Here is a 16,451-nt window from a genome sequence, read left to right on the forward strand (position 1 = left end):
CTCTGGAACACTCTGCCCCTCCATGTGCGGTCGGCCCAGACCCTAGGGGTTTTTAAATCTACACTAAAGACTCACTTCTTCTCTCTGGCCTTCTAGTCAGAGCGGAGTACGACTCCTGACATTTCCCTGTGTTTTATCTTTATATTTGCTGTTGTAAACAGTGGCGGCGCCAGAGATTTTCTCTAGGGGGTGCTGTGGGGTAGCTTAACGTTTCATAGAGGATGCTCTAACATTAAGGGTATCCCATTAATGCACCAGCGCTACATTTGAATTTTCTACAGCAACACTCCCCACACTACACACAGTGTACCCGCGACTGTTACAATGAAGGCTCAATAATCAGCTCACGGCATATAGGTGAAAGCATTGGTAAAGATCTTTTTTAAATATTGAAGTTAAAAACATCAATCTGGTGCATTTTGAGAGCAACATTAAGAGATCTATGGATACATCTCTCAACACCCATATGAAACAGAGCTGTAAACAGATTTTCTATTTCTAGATATTTTACAAATCACTCCCCTTTTAAAACAAACCGTTTGAGACCCACTGAGATAACTAGACTAAAGTGAACTATCTAAAAACTGAGAGAGTCCTGTACTTCACCTGAGCTGAGGTTATCTGAGACTCTCAGTCTGACAGGAGAGAGTCCTCCCTCCACCTTGTTGTTGAAAAAGCTCCTTATATCCGTTAGCTTGGCTAGCTAGCACCAGATGCTAACCACAATGATCTCTGGTATATACCATGGATGTATAATAAGAACTGGATACAGCGTGGGAGGCGGGGCTTCATTCATTCCTATGAGAGTTGCTCATTGGCGCATGATGATAAAATGGCCCAACTTTTGAGAGAGCGAAACCTCACAGATTACCCGGCATTCCTGAGAAGTACCCGTATGTGCACTCAAAGCGCATGCACAACTTTAACCAAAATGCTCGTTCACACATCAAGCACGTCAATTTGCGTACACGTAACAGCACCGCACGTTCATGACAGCATGGTAATGATTTGTTATTATGATGGATTTGATATTAACAAGGCGGCAGTTAGCAGCTAGCGGCTAGCTAGTAATTATGCTAATGTACACATCAATCGTTATTTACTTATATTACGCTGTAACAGGATCTAGTGATATCCAAGCAACAGAGCTTCATTTATCATGAAAGAATGATTGCACTGTAGGCCTATATAGTGCAATACGCTATAAGAAGCTACAGGGACGTTAATCTAATGTCGGTAATATTAACTTTATTTAATACAACATTTACGGTACAAGATTTAATCATACAGCCCATGTAGTATGATAATGAATTACAGCAAACATGTGCAATATATCCATTATTACAGCTCCTTGGGATGGCAGTAAGACGATATGGGTCCCTTCTTATTGTGCATCCATGGGTAAAGATAAACGCAACTCACATTGGTTTCTCAAACAGCATCTCTGTAAACTACGTACTCACTGAATTTCACTCTCTGCCTTTAACAGCTCGTTGTAGCTCCAATAGCTCCAGCCCCCACCCTCCCTGTGAGAACAGTGTCCTCTGATTGGTCGGGACGCTTAACATGAACGTGCCGGGCGGCGCGGTCCCGTGGGTTAGATGCGCGTTCATAATGCAGAGGGAAATAACTCTCAGAATAACGTTATTAGCACATTATTACAACTTGAGTGTTCATACTGGGTAGTTTATTTAGTTTTTAAAAAATTATCCAACGATTTACAGACCACTCTTTCCCCATGTAAGTCACTGGGAAAAAATAAATCCGGGCCTGGCAACCAAACGGAAGTGTAGTACCGCCGTTTGGCCAGCACGAATATTTTCATCTGAGTCCGGCGCACTTCCTGGGGGCTTGGTAGATACCCACAGGTGCGCCAGGCGAGCTCTCTCTCTCTCTCGCTCGCGCACGCACGCGCACAAAATGGCTCGTGCCAAACACACACAGAGCAGAGCTTGAATGAAACACAGAGACCCAGAAGTTAGCTACTTACTTGTACTCACAAGGCTAGGCTATTATGTGCAGAATCCCTCTCGCTTTCAGGTGGTTTTGATTGAGTGTCCACACGTGGACGTTTAAGAACTAAAAAACGATAAATTTTTCACTTTGCTGTTAGCAAATAATTTGGCGCTCTGGCTAACAGGAAGTCACTCAAGTGTCACAAAGTAATTTAGCCTATGGTTAGGTCAAAAATCGAATGGGTGCTGGCCATTGGCCTAATCATATCAGCTGTGTTGGCTTTATGTTTTTGGTAAAAAATGTGTTTGTCTCACATTTGCATTGATGTAATCAATAATTTTTCTAATTTATTTTAATAAAGATAATAATAATAATTTTTGAAAAAAAATAAAAAATACATTTATTGGGGGTGCTTAGGGGGTGCTTTGGCAATCCTGGGGGGTGCTTCAGCACTATTGTCAGGATTATTGTCTTCTGTTTTGCTAAGTGTTTTTATTAAATGTACAGCACTTTGGCTCGACCAAAAAACGTTTTTAAATGTGCTCTATATATAAAACATGATTTGATTTGAATCGTCCACATAAAACATGTTCACACATCATATTATTGGATACTCTTGATATATACAGTATATATTTTTGAATGTACAAGTGGCGGGTTGGGCTAAGCCCCCGATGTTCCAAGATCCAAGCAACGCCCCTGTCTGGATCTGGTCTGTCATTTTACAGTTCTGTGCCCCAGGTTGGCCACCCCAGCAAAGAAATGGTAGACCCTGTGCTAGAGATAAACAGGCTGTTAGATCCCTGACAGAACCATCATCACCTTTTAGGCTCTGCTATGCTGCACATGTATATAGTCTTTTCAAAATAAACTTCCAAATACGGTTTGCTTAGTTTTTGGTTTTATATGCAACAAAAGCACTTGGTGAGGTTTATCTCACAAAAGTACTCGGTTGGGTTTAGGAAAATAAAAATTTGAGTCTGCTTATAATAATTAGACTTTCCATTGCCGACTGCACAGCTAGTTTGGCTGTTCAACTGAAGCGGTTCCCAGGTGTCCTCTAATCAAACTCAGTCACTCAAAGGAACATGTTTCCCATGTAGCTCTCTTCCACCGGGTGTGGGGGCTGTTCTGTTCTGTCAAAGAATACATTTCATATTCAAGGCACTCATTAGAAGCAATCACTATCAGATAACTCAATACATTTATATTCATGAATAATTCAGTGTAAACATGAACAGAGGTAGAAACAGCATGTCTATGCTTCAGAACACTCCTTTCTGAGGGGCTGCAGTGATATGGTTGGTTATCGAAGTGAGCTGAACGAAAGCTTCTTCTGAACATCTGTCATGTGCTGCGTTCAGTGGGGTCCGGTGCCTTGCTCAAAGGCACCTCGGCAGAGTCCAGGAGGTCCACCTATCAGTATGGTGTCTGATCCGAGCCACACAAGGGACCATGAAAATATATCTTCTAAGAAAAAGTGGTCTTGTGGCTTAACTTGCCCCATCTAGGGGTAAGTTGATCCAAGTCAAGGTCGGAATTGAGCCATCTGGGGGTAAATTGATCAAATTAATTTTCAAGTTTAAACCTCAGCATAAGTTAAAAATGAAATCATCCTTTCTCTGCCACTTACTGCTTTGGTGTCTGCACTGTAGTGACACCTGTTTCGTCAGCATTATAAATCATGTTTGGAGGGAATTAATGCCAGTAAAAAAACCTGAAAGAGCCAGATTAGAATCAGAATGAACTAAACAATATACTTTGCTGATTGATATAGGCTAGTCAGTGATAGTTATTCATGTTATCAAATATGGTTATTCTCTCATCTGTCTATCACTTTAACCAGATTGTCAAATAACTCCTGCCAGGCATAAGGCAGGAAAGATGGTGGCGGGCCTTGATGATTGAACCAATCCAGACCAAATAGAATAGAATTCATTCTATCAAGATACAGTTTTTAGCTACACAAGACCAGTTACCCTTAGCTGACCTACTGGATCATGTGATCTTGACATCTTGCTGAATAACCAACATGTATGATACATATTTTCAGACCTGGTTAATTTGATCTATTTCACCATTACTGCATCAACGTAATCTGACACATTGAATGTGTGTGACCCGTGACACTCAGGCATAAACAGAGCACTGCACCACACATACACCACCACACTGTCACATGGTTCACACACACACACACACACACACACACACACACACACACACACACACACACACACACACACACACACACACACACACACACACACACACACACACACACACACACACACACAGTACTCTATACAGTATAACAGCGTATGGTTTCCTGCCTGGCACTGCATTGCAGTACTCTCTGACCTCAAAGCTCCTGACTGTCCACTCCTCCGTCATCCTTCCCTCCTCCTCCCCTGTCTACGTCGTCTTCTCCTAACTCCAGCCCTGTGTTTCAGTCCCTTCCTCGTCCGTTACCTACCTGGCTCTCTTGTCCACACGGAACTTCAGCATCCTCCTCCGGATAAGGCATGTACCGACAGAGACGGGACGCTAGGACGGACGGGTGGAGGGGAGATGGAGCGAGGAGCAGAGAGGGGGCCGATGGAGAGGGGAAGGAAGACGATTGTCGCTGTCCTCTCCTCTCTCCTTTAGACTGCATGCCTCTCTCTCCCCACCTGTTTCACCCTCCTCCTCTCTCTCTTAATCCCCTCCTCTCTCTCACACTCACACACACACACACACACACACACACACACACACACACACACACACACACACACACACACACACACACACACACACACACACACACACACACACACACACACACACACACATGCCTTCCGGTTGAGAATTGCAACACTCAGCTTATTCAGTCCCCTCAGTCTGGGAGATATATGCTCTATCTTTATTTAAGTCTCTCTCTCTCTCTTTATCTAATTTGCTGTCCACCTCTCTCTCTCTCTCTCTCCCTTTCGCTCCATGCTTTATTGGTGTACAGTGGTAGAAACATAATAATAATAATAATAATAATAATAATAATAATGGGTTTAATTTAAAAAGCATTTCATATTTGACTTCAAATCCCGAAGTGCTACAAGCAGTGAGCATGAACAGTATAAAAACGTTACAGAACACGATAGCATTAATAAAAGCAACAATAAAAATAAAATAAAATAAAAGGGTGGTAATAAACATCTGATGTGGCCAAAGACCAAATATATATATATTTTGACTTTGTTCTTCTGGGGTCTGTTGCACAACTATCCCCTCTTCAACACACAATATACCAAATAGCTAAAATATGGGCTGAGTCACATGCATTTGCTGAGGTCAGCATTAAAAGCTGGGCCCAGCGCTCAGCAGGACTCATATATTACCATGCCTCCTGTCAACATGAACCTGAGGATCCTGCTCTGCTGCTTAGTTACCATGCGCTGCACCTACAGAGGCTGTCACAGTATGTGTGTTGCTTTAACTAAACTAGAACATATAACCATGTTTCCTGCTGTCCATTCTGGGACACCTATTGTTCATGGTCACCAGCACTATACAAAACCTATGGCAACTGTACATTGTGCATCATAACATTAACCAGTTGTGAGTAGGGTTGGGTATCGTTTGAATTTCCATGATTCTGATTCCGATTCCGATTCTACTTTTCGATTCCGGTTCTTAACGGTTCTCAATTCCGATTCTTTGAGGGGCAGGGCAAAAAAATGATACATGCTTCTTCCACCAAAAAATGTATTCGAGAAACTTTTACACAGGTTAGTTTACAGTAATATTCACAGATATGTAACTGTAATCTGAGAACCACTGAAGCTACAACAGTGCAACAGTCCAACTTTTAAAGGAACCCCCCCCCCCCCCCCAAGCATATTTGCCTTCTCAGGCATACCGGGAAGAAATGTTTGAACATTTTAAAGTAAAATGCTTCAATCTGGTGCACTTTAAGCAGAATTACTAGAGACTAGATCTTGGGGGTACAACTCTAAACAACCATTTGAAAAAGATCGGTTTACATTTTAATAATTAAATAAGTAAGTGAACATAACCAATAACCTACCATAGCCAATAACAAATACATGTAACGTATTTTATTTTTGTTGTTCATTCATATCTTATTTTACTATTTTATTTATGCATATTTTTTTATCCCTCCAGTTTTAAACGATATTTTTGGTTACTGTCCTATAGTATACATTGGAATGATTTCAAACCTGTTTTATCCCAATAATTATAAAGGAGTGCCTTGAAAATATGTGTTTACATAAATTGTGATCAAAACATTTGAGACCCACTGAGATAACTTAGACTAAAGTTAACTATCTAAACACTCAGAATCCTTTACCTCACTGAGCTGTAGTTATCAGCTTCTCAGTCTGACTGGAGAGGACTCTCCCTCCACATCATTGTAGAAACATCTTCTTCTTCCGTTAGAGCAGCTAGCACCAGATGCTAATAACAACAGCGCTGGTACCGGTGCATCCTCTCTCTCTCCCTCGCTCGCTCCCACGCTCACTCGCACTTTGGCTGTGAGCTGCGGGCGCCTGATAAGCCAACATCCCCCATTTTCATCACTTACAGCGCCCATCGTACAGGGCAAATGAAAAGTGTAACCGGGATGAAAAGGGTGTTACATTTACTTAATTATGAATGTTGTTACATCAAGGCCAAAGATTAGGATGAGCACCAACGGTCAAAACCATTTTTCCACAGATCTGGCGCCGTAGGCGAACATCTATAACGCCATTGCGACAGGCCGGCCCTGATCTCAGGTTACGCTGTAGGAAGTGTAGGTACAACGCTACATTTCCCGCCCCGCCGCAGTCATACAGTAGCCTACGGAGAGCGGCGAGAAACATCTCCTCAGGCATCGAAAAGCGGAACCGAAATTCACATTTCTAAATGATGCCGTTGGAATCGAAATGTTGGAACCGGTTCCGAACCGGAACCGGTTCTCGGTACCCAACCCTAGTTGTTAGTGTTGTCACTTGCAAAGCCCAGTGCTGAGGTGAGAGCTGCTGAGCATGTGTGTGTCCTGATTGTGTGGCACAGAGCCTCAGAGAGCTGGCTGCAGTCCAGAGCTGAGCCACAGTATGTGAAGCTCTGTTCCACGTTTTATGAAGCTCTTCAATGATCTATAAACAATACATTGGATGGTCTTGAACTGAGCATTACATCTGATTTCAACTAAATGTGTGTGGTTTTCTACTTGGATTCTCTCTACATTAGCCATTCAACATATTCCCACAGCCAGAGGTTAGGGTTGCGTTAGAATTTTTGGTCAAGGTTTTACAATGGTACTGCACCTGATTTTTGTCATAGGGATGTATGTGTATTTCAATATTTGTGAAAACTGATACAGTCAGTGAGCCTGTTGATCCACAATGGCAGCTTAACTCATTGTGAAAACATCTACCAGCCTGATCAATACATCAGTGACCCTGCTGACCATGCCTCCATCACTATGACAACAAGAAAACCAATAACAGTATAACAGTGTACGCCACAGCGCAGTACACAGAATTAGGCAATGTAGAGAATCCATGATAACTCCCCCCCCCCCCCCCCCCCTGGGTCTGTGACATAATACATCACAGACATCGTTATGACATCACCATCCGGATCTTGAACTGTTATCCATTTCGCTTCGCCCCTTCTACTTGCCTAGAGTTCCCCCAGCTGTTTTTCACTATTGTTTACATTCACCCGGGCAAGCGCCTCAGCAGCCACCCAGCTGATTGAGGAAGTTACTAACAGAATGGTGTCCCTCTCCCCTGATGCTCCTACATTTATTTTAGGAGATTTTAATCATTGTCAGGTACATAAGATCTTAAAAACATACGAGCAGTATGTCACATGTCCTACAACTTTAAATAAATCCACGATTGACTTATGTTACGGCACGGTGCCTGGTGCGTTCAAGTCCCTGATCATGCCCCCTTTTGGAGCGTCATACCACCTGAGAGTTCTTCTGGTGCCGATCTACAAACCCATCTGCAGAAAACAAGTGTGCACATAAAAAACTGTGAAATGTTGGACAGAGGAAAGCATTGCCACATTACAGGCATGTTTTGGCTGCACGGATTGGGATGTGTTTTATAGCTCATGCTCTGATCTTAATGAACTGACGTCAACTGTCTCATCCTACATTTTGTGTGGAGTCTAACATTCCTTGTAAAGACATTACCGTCTTCCCTAATAATAAGCCGTGAGTCACGAAGGAACTAAAGAGTGTTATAAATAGAAAGAAACGTATCTTTTATACTTGAAACAGTCAGGACAAAAAATTAATTAACAGAGAATTAAGAAATGAGATAAGAAAAGCTAAAATAGCTTATAGGGATAAGGTGGAACTCAAATACAGCAGTGGAGATCTTCGGGAAGCCTGGAGGGGAATCAAATCAATGCCCTCCAGCTCCCTGGGTAACAACAATGACAGGGCTAGGAAATCCATTAACATTGAGGGAACAAATGAGGCAATGCTTTTAATATTTTTTATTCTCGATTCGAGAACAATTATTTCTCCATAAACACCTCAACCCTTAGAGAGTCTCTCTCCCCTATCTCAGACATAGCCATTGAACAGGATGATGTTAAGAATCTCTTAAAACGAGTCCATATTAGGAAGGCCCCAGGTCCAGACCATATTTGTGGGCGTACACTCCAGTCTTGTGCAAGCGAACTCTGTGGTGCTTTCCAGCATATCTTCCAATTGTCACTTGAGAAAAGCCAAATTCCTGATATGTGGAAATCCTCAGCTGTAATTCCCATCCCTAAGAAACCTCATCCTAAAGTCCTAAACGACTTCAGACCGGTGGCATTAACGTCATTGGTAATGAACATTTTTGAGAAAATGGTTAAAGGCCTTGTCATGTCAGTAGTCGGTGGTGAACTTGGTCCACTAGAATTTGCGTGTCAGGCAGGGAGAGGCGTAGAGGAGGCAAAGCTTCTTATACTGCACACCCTCCACAAACACCTTGAAAAGCCACAAGCCCATACTAGGCTTTTGTTTGCTGACTTTTCTTCAGCATTTAACACAATGCAGCCGCATCTCCTGGTAGAGAGCCTATTATGTCATTTTAAACTGCCCGATCAACTTGTTTTATGGATTTCAAACGTTGTAACCAGTGGTGGCTGGTGGAAAATATTTTTGGTGGGGCTGTTGATATAGTGAGTACACATTTTTTTTGGGGGAGAAATGACCCCTTAAATTGGGACTTCTGGTGATGTAATGGCCCCATAAAATCGTGGTTCTAGGGCCAGGAACAACCAGGCTGAGTCGGGCTGAGTATGCTAAACTAGAGAGAGAATCGCTGTCAAGGGGGCTACAACTACAACAAGTGGAACATATTTGACCATGATTTAATTGTAATACACGTTTCAAAATGATGTCGAAGTAACAACATACTGATACCGGATAGTAAAAACCATGAATTAAGGCTTTGACAAGTCTGCAGACAGACGGAAGGCGAAAAAACTTTTAAAATGCGTGTTTTCTAATGGAGATTTGGCTAAGCTAACGTTGTAAATGCTCCGACCGTCCACACTCACAACAACGGCCTATACAGACATAAATAAACCAGAGACTGTATTCGCCATGACACAGACAGTATGTGGTTTGTACTTGTTTAACTTTTGTCTAGTTTCTGAACAGATATGAAGAGCTGTGAGCTCTGAGTGCTAAGAGCTAACGGCTGTGTTGTTTTTCTGGGGAGCTCATTGAAGATGACGTCACGGCTCCGCCTACACTGCGTTACTATAGATACTACCCCAGTTCCTCAAGAGTCTAAAAAACAACTCACGTCAACGCACGTAAGCAACGTGGGCGCCAACGTGAGCGCCCTCGAGACCAAAATATTTGACGGCGCTGATTGGCTGAAATTATGTTTCGGCGACACAGTTTACGATTGAGACTTTGGCAACGTGCTGGTTGCTGCTGTTTGGCTCGGGGGAAGCGCCCCGTAATGATAAACTAATGCCAAGGGCAAGGCCAGGCAGGAAACATGTGACTTATCAGTAACTTTAGACATCGTAACACAATTTTAAACAAGATTTTATTGTAGATTATACATTTTACTGATAACAATTGTATGATATTTATCTTGTTCATTAAAAATAAAAAATATAAAATATATATATTTTTTAAATATATATATTTTTTAAAAACTTTTTTTAATTTAATATTTTTTTTAATATATTTTTTTGTATGTGGGGAGAGGTGGGGTGGCGCCCCTAGCGCCCCTATGGGCCGGCCGCCACTGATTATAACTAATAGAGAGCAGAAGGTGTCTGTCAATGGACGCCCCTCTGACTCTGTCATCACTTCCACGGGCTCGCCTCAAGGATGCGTTCTTTCGTCCCTACTTTTTATAATGTACACTGATAAACAGTGTTGGGTGTACAGTAATATATTACTTTTTGCTGTAACAAAGTAATGAAATGTGGGTAATATATTACCCGTTACAATGCTGAGTAACGCAGTTCCAACAAATTTTAACCCGAAATTAAATGGTGTTTTTTAAGAATGTACGAACATAGCGAGACATTCCGACACCAGAGACACATTGTGCGGGTAGATTAGTAAACCTGGTGTTTACCAATGGTGTAGTGGGCGTTGGATGCGGGGATACGCCGTACTCCCACTTATTTGAAGCATGATTTTTTTTAAATAGTCTAATAAATATAAAATCATTGCCAGTGTTATCAGTTGCAAGTGTGTATTTGTTGTAATAATGACGAAAACATAATAGGCAGATTTCACAGTGATTATAATAAAAACGTAGCTCAAGCATTTATGCAACTGGATTTGAAGCGTGTGTGTGTGAGGGGCAGCACCTTGTGTGTGTGCGTGTGTGTGTGCGTGTGTGTGTGCGTGTGTGTGTGTGTGTGTGTGTGTGTGTGTGCATTTTTATAATTTGTCCCGCGTACCACAAATTGAGACAATGTCTCGCATTTGAGTGACAGTCGCGCAGAAAAGCCGGATCGGTTCGCTGACGGCCGGTGTTATGCCGTAGATTGAAGCCTTGCCGTAGATTGAAGCCCTGTTCGCGGGGACGCGCAAAGGTGACGTCATCGCCTGTATTGAGCGTTAGTCTAGTTTAATAAGCTTTTTTCTCTCTTTTGAATGATATATTTCCCATCAGATTAAACGGCAAACGGCTGAATAAATAATGTGCATACAATTGCGAGGGGGCTCGTTTTAAGGACACTTTTCAGATCTGTCACAATCTTCGTATTGGAACAAACTTCCGTTTTTAAGTGTAGTCCCACACTGTTATGTTCCTCCTTCCTACAGAACGGACAATGACAGGATAATATGTCATTTGTCAGCAGGGGTGGACTGGCCATCTGGCATACCGGGCATTGTCCCGGTGGGCCGTTGACCCAATGTGGGCCGGTCCGCTATGGTTTTTTCTTTTTTTTCTCTAAATTCCCTCCAATTGGGCCGGCCAATTGGCTACAGAGGGCTAGCAGTGTGTTGCCAGCATCGACACATATTATTGGTCTATTGTTTGTCATTGTCAATCAATCATGGGCTGACAGGCTCAGAGAGGCCTGACAGTGCTGTCAATCACAACACAAACCAAGGTGGGGCGGGACCTCATGGCATGGGCGGGAGTCGCGGGACGGGCTGCTGCTGAGCTGAAAATGGATAAGCGGAAGAAACGCCCGGGTGGCGCTGAAAAACTGTGACTTAAAAAGCTGAACTCTCTGGAGGTGGAGGCTGCTAAATATTCTAAATTGACGGACCTATTTGGTGCCGGGGTCACCGCCCCAGCAGGTGCTGCTGCGCCGGGAGACGAGCGAGTGGAGGCATACATCGTAAGTAACGTTAGCCTGGGGCTGGCTAGGCTACATTTTTGAGACATGTCCAAAAAAAAAGTAGAAAACGTTTTTACATTGAATGTGATGTGACCTAATTAACTGCATAGTCCTACTTGTGACAACATATTAGCCCAGAGTTGAAGGGCTGTGAATGTTGGTAGTTGTGGTTGATTTTGTTTAAATATGCCGAATTGTGATATTATGGGTTATTATTGTTCAGATGATTTAGCTAGGCTAGCTAAGAGCTGCTAACGTTAGCGGTTTCTTGTTGCCATAGCAACAGTAAACATTCACATGGACCAACGAGCTGTAAGTAGAGATGCAGAATCAAGCTGTATTGTAAATACAGATGAGATACTTTGAATTTTAGCACAAAATACAAGTAAACCTATAGGAAATAATTACATTAATTTGCAATATTTGCCATTGAATTTATTGTAATCTTTCAATTCATTTATTGTTTACTGAGGTGATAACTATTTCATAATTTGTGTGTAACTTTAATTTCTGTGTAAATGTGTCAGTTCAGGGAGAGAGCCAGACCAATTCAGGCAGCCCAAAGACTGCACCACCACCACCAGTGGTGCAGAAAGTGTTCTGTAGCAGAGACGGCACCAGTAGAAGGTGGCTGACGTACTGTCCAGAGCGTCACATGCTGTATTGTTTCATCTGCATGGCATTCGGTAAGAGAACTGATAGCAGTCTGTTCATCAGTGGAATGTCAGATTGTAGGCATATACACCATGTATGGTGCTACGCACATGTACTAAATCTGGTGCTTGCAAACACAACCCAGATTTTTATTGAGAGTGGGTCCCTGTTTGCGCTCCTCAATGGCATTGCGGTATTCATCAAAGAGTCATATAAAAGGATGAATGTGTGGGAAGAGTCAGGCCGAAACAAGAGACGTAGACGCCTTGCTCCTATTGGCGAGACACGCTGGTGGGCCAAGCATGAGGCCCTGAAGAAGGTGTTTGGCTCCTTTGGAAAACTGGAAGATGGTCTGTACGTTGATGTGCTGTTGACATTATCAGCTATACAAAAACAGGCAACAGTGAAACCATGTATCCTTGTCATGGCCAGAGGATATGCAGAGTCATTGCTCAAGTATGAGACGATCTTGGCTGCTCAAATCTTCCTCCGCATATTTAAACATACCTCTCCATTGTCTAAATACCTTCAGACGGCAGGATTGGACATCCTCTCTGCTCACAGAATAGTGGCATCGACACAGGATACGCTGAAAAGCTTGGGAAAAGATTTTGAATCTGTAAAAAGAGCAGCAGACACATTTGTCAACTGGACAAACACAGAAATCCAAGAGAGAGATGACACAGAAATTGAAGTGGAGGCCACACTGCCACAAAAGAGGAGGAGGTTGAAGAAAGTCTTGCCTGGAGAGATGGCTCAGGATGAGACCCTGGATGATGCAGAAAAATCCTATGAGGTGAATGTGCATAACCGGATCATGGACACAGCAATTGAAGCCATTCATAGGCGCTTTTTAACACACGGCAATCTATATGCGGACTTGGCATGTCTGGATCCCAGAAACTTCCCTCAGCTCTGCAGCAGTGCTCTTCCCCAGTCTGCCCTTCAAGACTTAAGCAAGTGCTTGCAAGGATTTGACAGCAGGGCAACCAAGGAAAATATGCAGGCCGAGTTGAAAAGCTTTGCACTCCAGTGGAACAGGCTGAAGGCATCCCCATTGGCAGAGTACAAAGCAAGAACAGTAGAAGATGGATCAGGTGGTGAGGAGGACAACGCAGAAGAGGTTGAGATAACTCCCATAAGCTGTTGCTCCTGCAAAGAATGCCCTCTGTGCTGCTACCAGATACTTCGCCATTTCAACATGCTAACAGATGCATACCCTGCCCTAGGCCTTGCTTATAAATACCTGCTTACATTATCCCTCACACAGGTGGCTTGTGAGTGCACATTTTCAATTTTGAAGTTTATTAAAAACAGACTCAGAAGCACCCTCTCATCTGATAAATTGGAGGCATTTATGTTGATGTCCACAGAGAAAGACATCCTCATGTCCTTGGACTCTGACTCTGTGATAGACAGACTTGCAGAGAAGAGTGAGCTGCTTAAAAAGCTGGTCCACTGATAAGGCGAGAAATATTTAATATTATTGTTATTATCACACATTATGGATGTAGTAATTCATTATTTGTCATTTTAATTATGCTTTTCAGAAGTTGTATTGTGCTTATGTGTTGATCCTTAATGGTGTGATCATGTACACTAAATTAGTGTACATGAGTCGTTCTCCCTCTGTTCTATATGTGGACTTGTTCTCTCATTTGGGACCACTGTTAGAATTTGGTAAGTTTATCATGTATTTTTTAATGTTGTATAGATTCATACTTCATCATTTTAAAAAAGTTTTGAAAGAAACGCACATCCCAAAAGTTTTCAACTTTAGGTGCAGGACAGAGGAAAACATTTTATTTATTTTTCAGACTTAATAATGTATCCAATTCCCTCTCAGGTTGACCACTTGACATGTGAGAGCTTGAGGAGTTGTTCCCCCTCCGTTCATGTTCGAGGACTTGCTCTCTCTCTGCGTCCACTCTCTACCTTCACTGCACCAAAGTTTGGCTGTTGAGTCTCCTCTCTATGGTGAGTTTATCATTTTTTATGTTTTATGAAATCATACTTAATTTGTGATGATTAGAGACTTAATAATGTATCCAATTCCCTCTCAGGTTGACCACTTGACATGTGAGAGCTTGAGGAGTTGTTCCCCCTCCGTCCATTTTCAAGGATTTGCTCCCTTACTTCCTCCACTTCACCACTTTTTGGCTACTGAGAAGTCTATGATTTGTTGAGTATGTCATGTGTCTTATAATGTTATATGAATTCATACTTGATTTGAGATGATGAGAGACTTAATAATGTTTCCATGTCTCTTTTAGGTTGACCACCCGAGAGCCTAAGAAGTTGTTTTCCCTCTGTCCCCTTTTGAGGACCTGCTTCGTCTCCTCCATCATTCACTGGGCCACTTTTGGGTTCCTGAGCTTATTTCATGTGGTGAGAGGAATGCAATATGTGTATGTTTAAAGGTTTGTGTGAAGAAACATACTATATGTGTTATAAAATGACAATTGGTAATTCATAAATGTCTCTTTATATTCTCTGCTACCATTATCTCCTGTCAAACAGGTTTTCCTGACCTGCTAGAAGTTCTTCTATGATGCTTGAGTCATCCATCATATCTGAGAGCTTCGTCTTGACTTTGTGAGTTTATTATGCAACTTGTTTTGTCTCAGATTGAAACAAAAGGTTTGATTATGACTATTTCCTGGCTGAAGATTTTCATATTGATGGTTTTAATTTCAAACATCTGCATATCTTTTAAGTTCAATTAACAGTTATGGAGGTAGGCCTTAGGGCTCTTTTGAGACTTAAGTCATCCTTCATGACAGATACATTTGTTCACTAAGTGTCACTACGTCACAATATGGCTACATGGCTACTTATATTTGTCAGTACACAGATACTGAGTACAAGTTATGTTTGCTGTTTCTTGCAGGTCACGAATTTGGTGAGGAGTGGAGCTGGCTGGCTGCGGACGAGGAAGTATAGAGCAATACATACTTGGGCACATACACGTATATCAGAATGCATATCTATTCAGACCTGTAACCCATGTCTTACACTTTTCACATAGCTATATATATATATATATTTTTTTTTCAATTCTCTATTTATGGTTTCATAATGAGTGAGTGAATTTCAGCTCTAATGCTGCTACTGTCCGTAATATGTTTCTATTTAGATTATTTGTCAGGATATTTTTTTGTTATTATTGTCCGAGTCTGGTTTTAACCAATACTGGGCTTACACCAAAAGATTTTCACAGTCACAGACTAAAAACTGAAAGGGTAGCATAAGGGTTCTTCCCGTTAGTCTCGTCCCACTCCTAGTCATTACATAACTTCTGTTGTGATTTGACACTATAATGAATAAAGATTGATTGATATAGCTGTCAATTTTAGTCCTTGAGTTCATAGTTAAGTGCTTCATTTGTTAACTGCTATCAAGGAATATGACTCTCCTTTGTAGTATGCATGAGAGAAGATGCCGCAAGATTAGTGGACTTCTATGTAGTGTCCGCTGATAATGTAGTGGGCTGGTCTGGACAGAAAATGCCAGGGCTGAATTTTTGTCCCAGTCCACCCCTGTTTGTCAGTATAGTCCCATTTCTTAAAACCTTCGCTGTTGTTTAAGTGTCTGATACTTGATAACCACGAATAGTAAGCAATTATATGACAGTAATGATATAACATATGATAATGTCAGACAATGTGTTATTTTCAATCAACCCTAAAAGAGAATGTGTTGAAACTGGCTTCACTCACTTTAATTGCTCCTTTGAATGTAATTTTCCTCTGTGGTTTCCTACTCAACACATTTTTGTGTTGTAATGACACTCATATTTTATTTTATTTTAAAGTGACATTGAAGGTTTTGAAAGGTGCCCTAAAATAAAGTGTATTATTGATCTTATATCTGTGCCTATATCACACTATTAATGTTCCTTATTTTAGACGAGGTTTTTCCTGGTGTCAATAGGGAAGATCTGCACTGTTCTCTACATAACATGTTCAGCAGAGCAGGTATTTCTCCTGCCAGATATGGCACCCCCTACAACG

General features: G+C 41.9%; 1 protein-coding gene and 1 long non-coding RNA gene across 2 annotated transcripts in view; one reads left to right on the forward strand and one right to left on the reverse strand.

The window, feature by feature from the left end:
* The window catches only part of plekha6 (pleckstrin homology domain containing, family A member 6), an 87,102-nt gene extending 82,473 nt beyond the window's left edge, over positions 1-4,629 (reverse strand). The window contains exon 1 of the mRNA XM_079680506.1: positions 4,433-4,629. Coding sequence (XP_079536632.1) covers positions 4,433-4,464 — 32 coding nt within the window. The 5' untranslated portion in view covers positions 4,465-4,629. The remainder of the gene's footprint in view (positions 1-4,432) is intronic.
* Positions 4,630-13,053: 8,424 nt separating this feature from the next.
* LOC307038405 lies at positions 13,054-15,788 on the forward strand. Its single transcript, XR_013807992.1, has 5 exons — positions 13,054-14,118; positions 14,502-14,624; positions 14,712-14,826; positions 14,959-15,033; positions 15,329-15,788. It is a non-coding gene; the product is annotated as an uncharacterized lncRNA (long non-coding RNA).
* The last annotated feature ends 663 nt before the right edge of the window (positions 15,789-16,451 follow it).

This window comes from Notothenia rossii (genome assembly GCF_949606895.1).
Source record: "Notothenia rossii genome assembly, chromosome: 5".
NCBI lineage: Eukaryota > Metazoa > Chordata > Actinopteri > Perciformes > Nototheniidae > Notothenia > Notothenia rossii.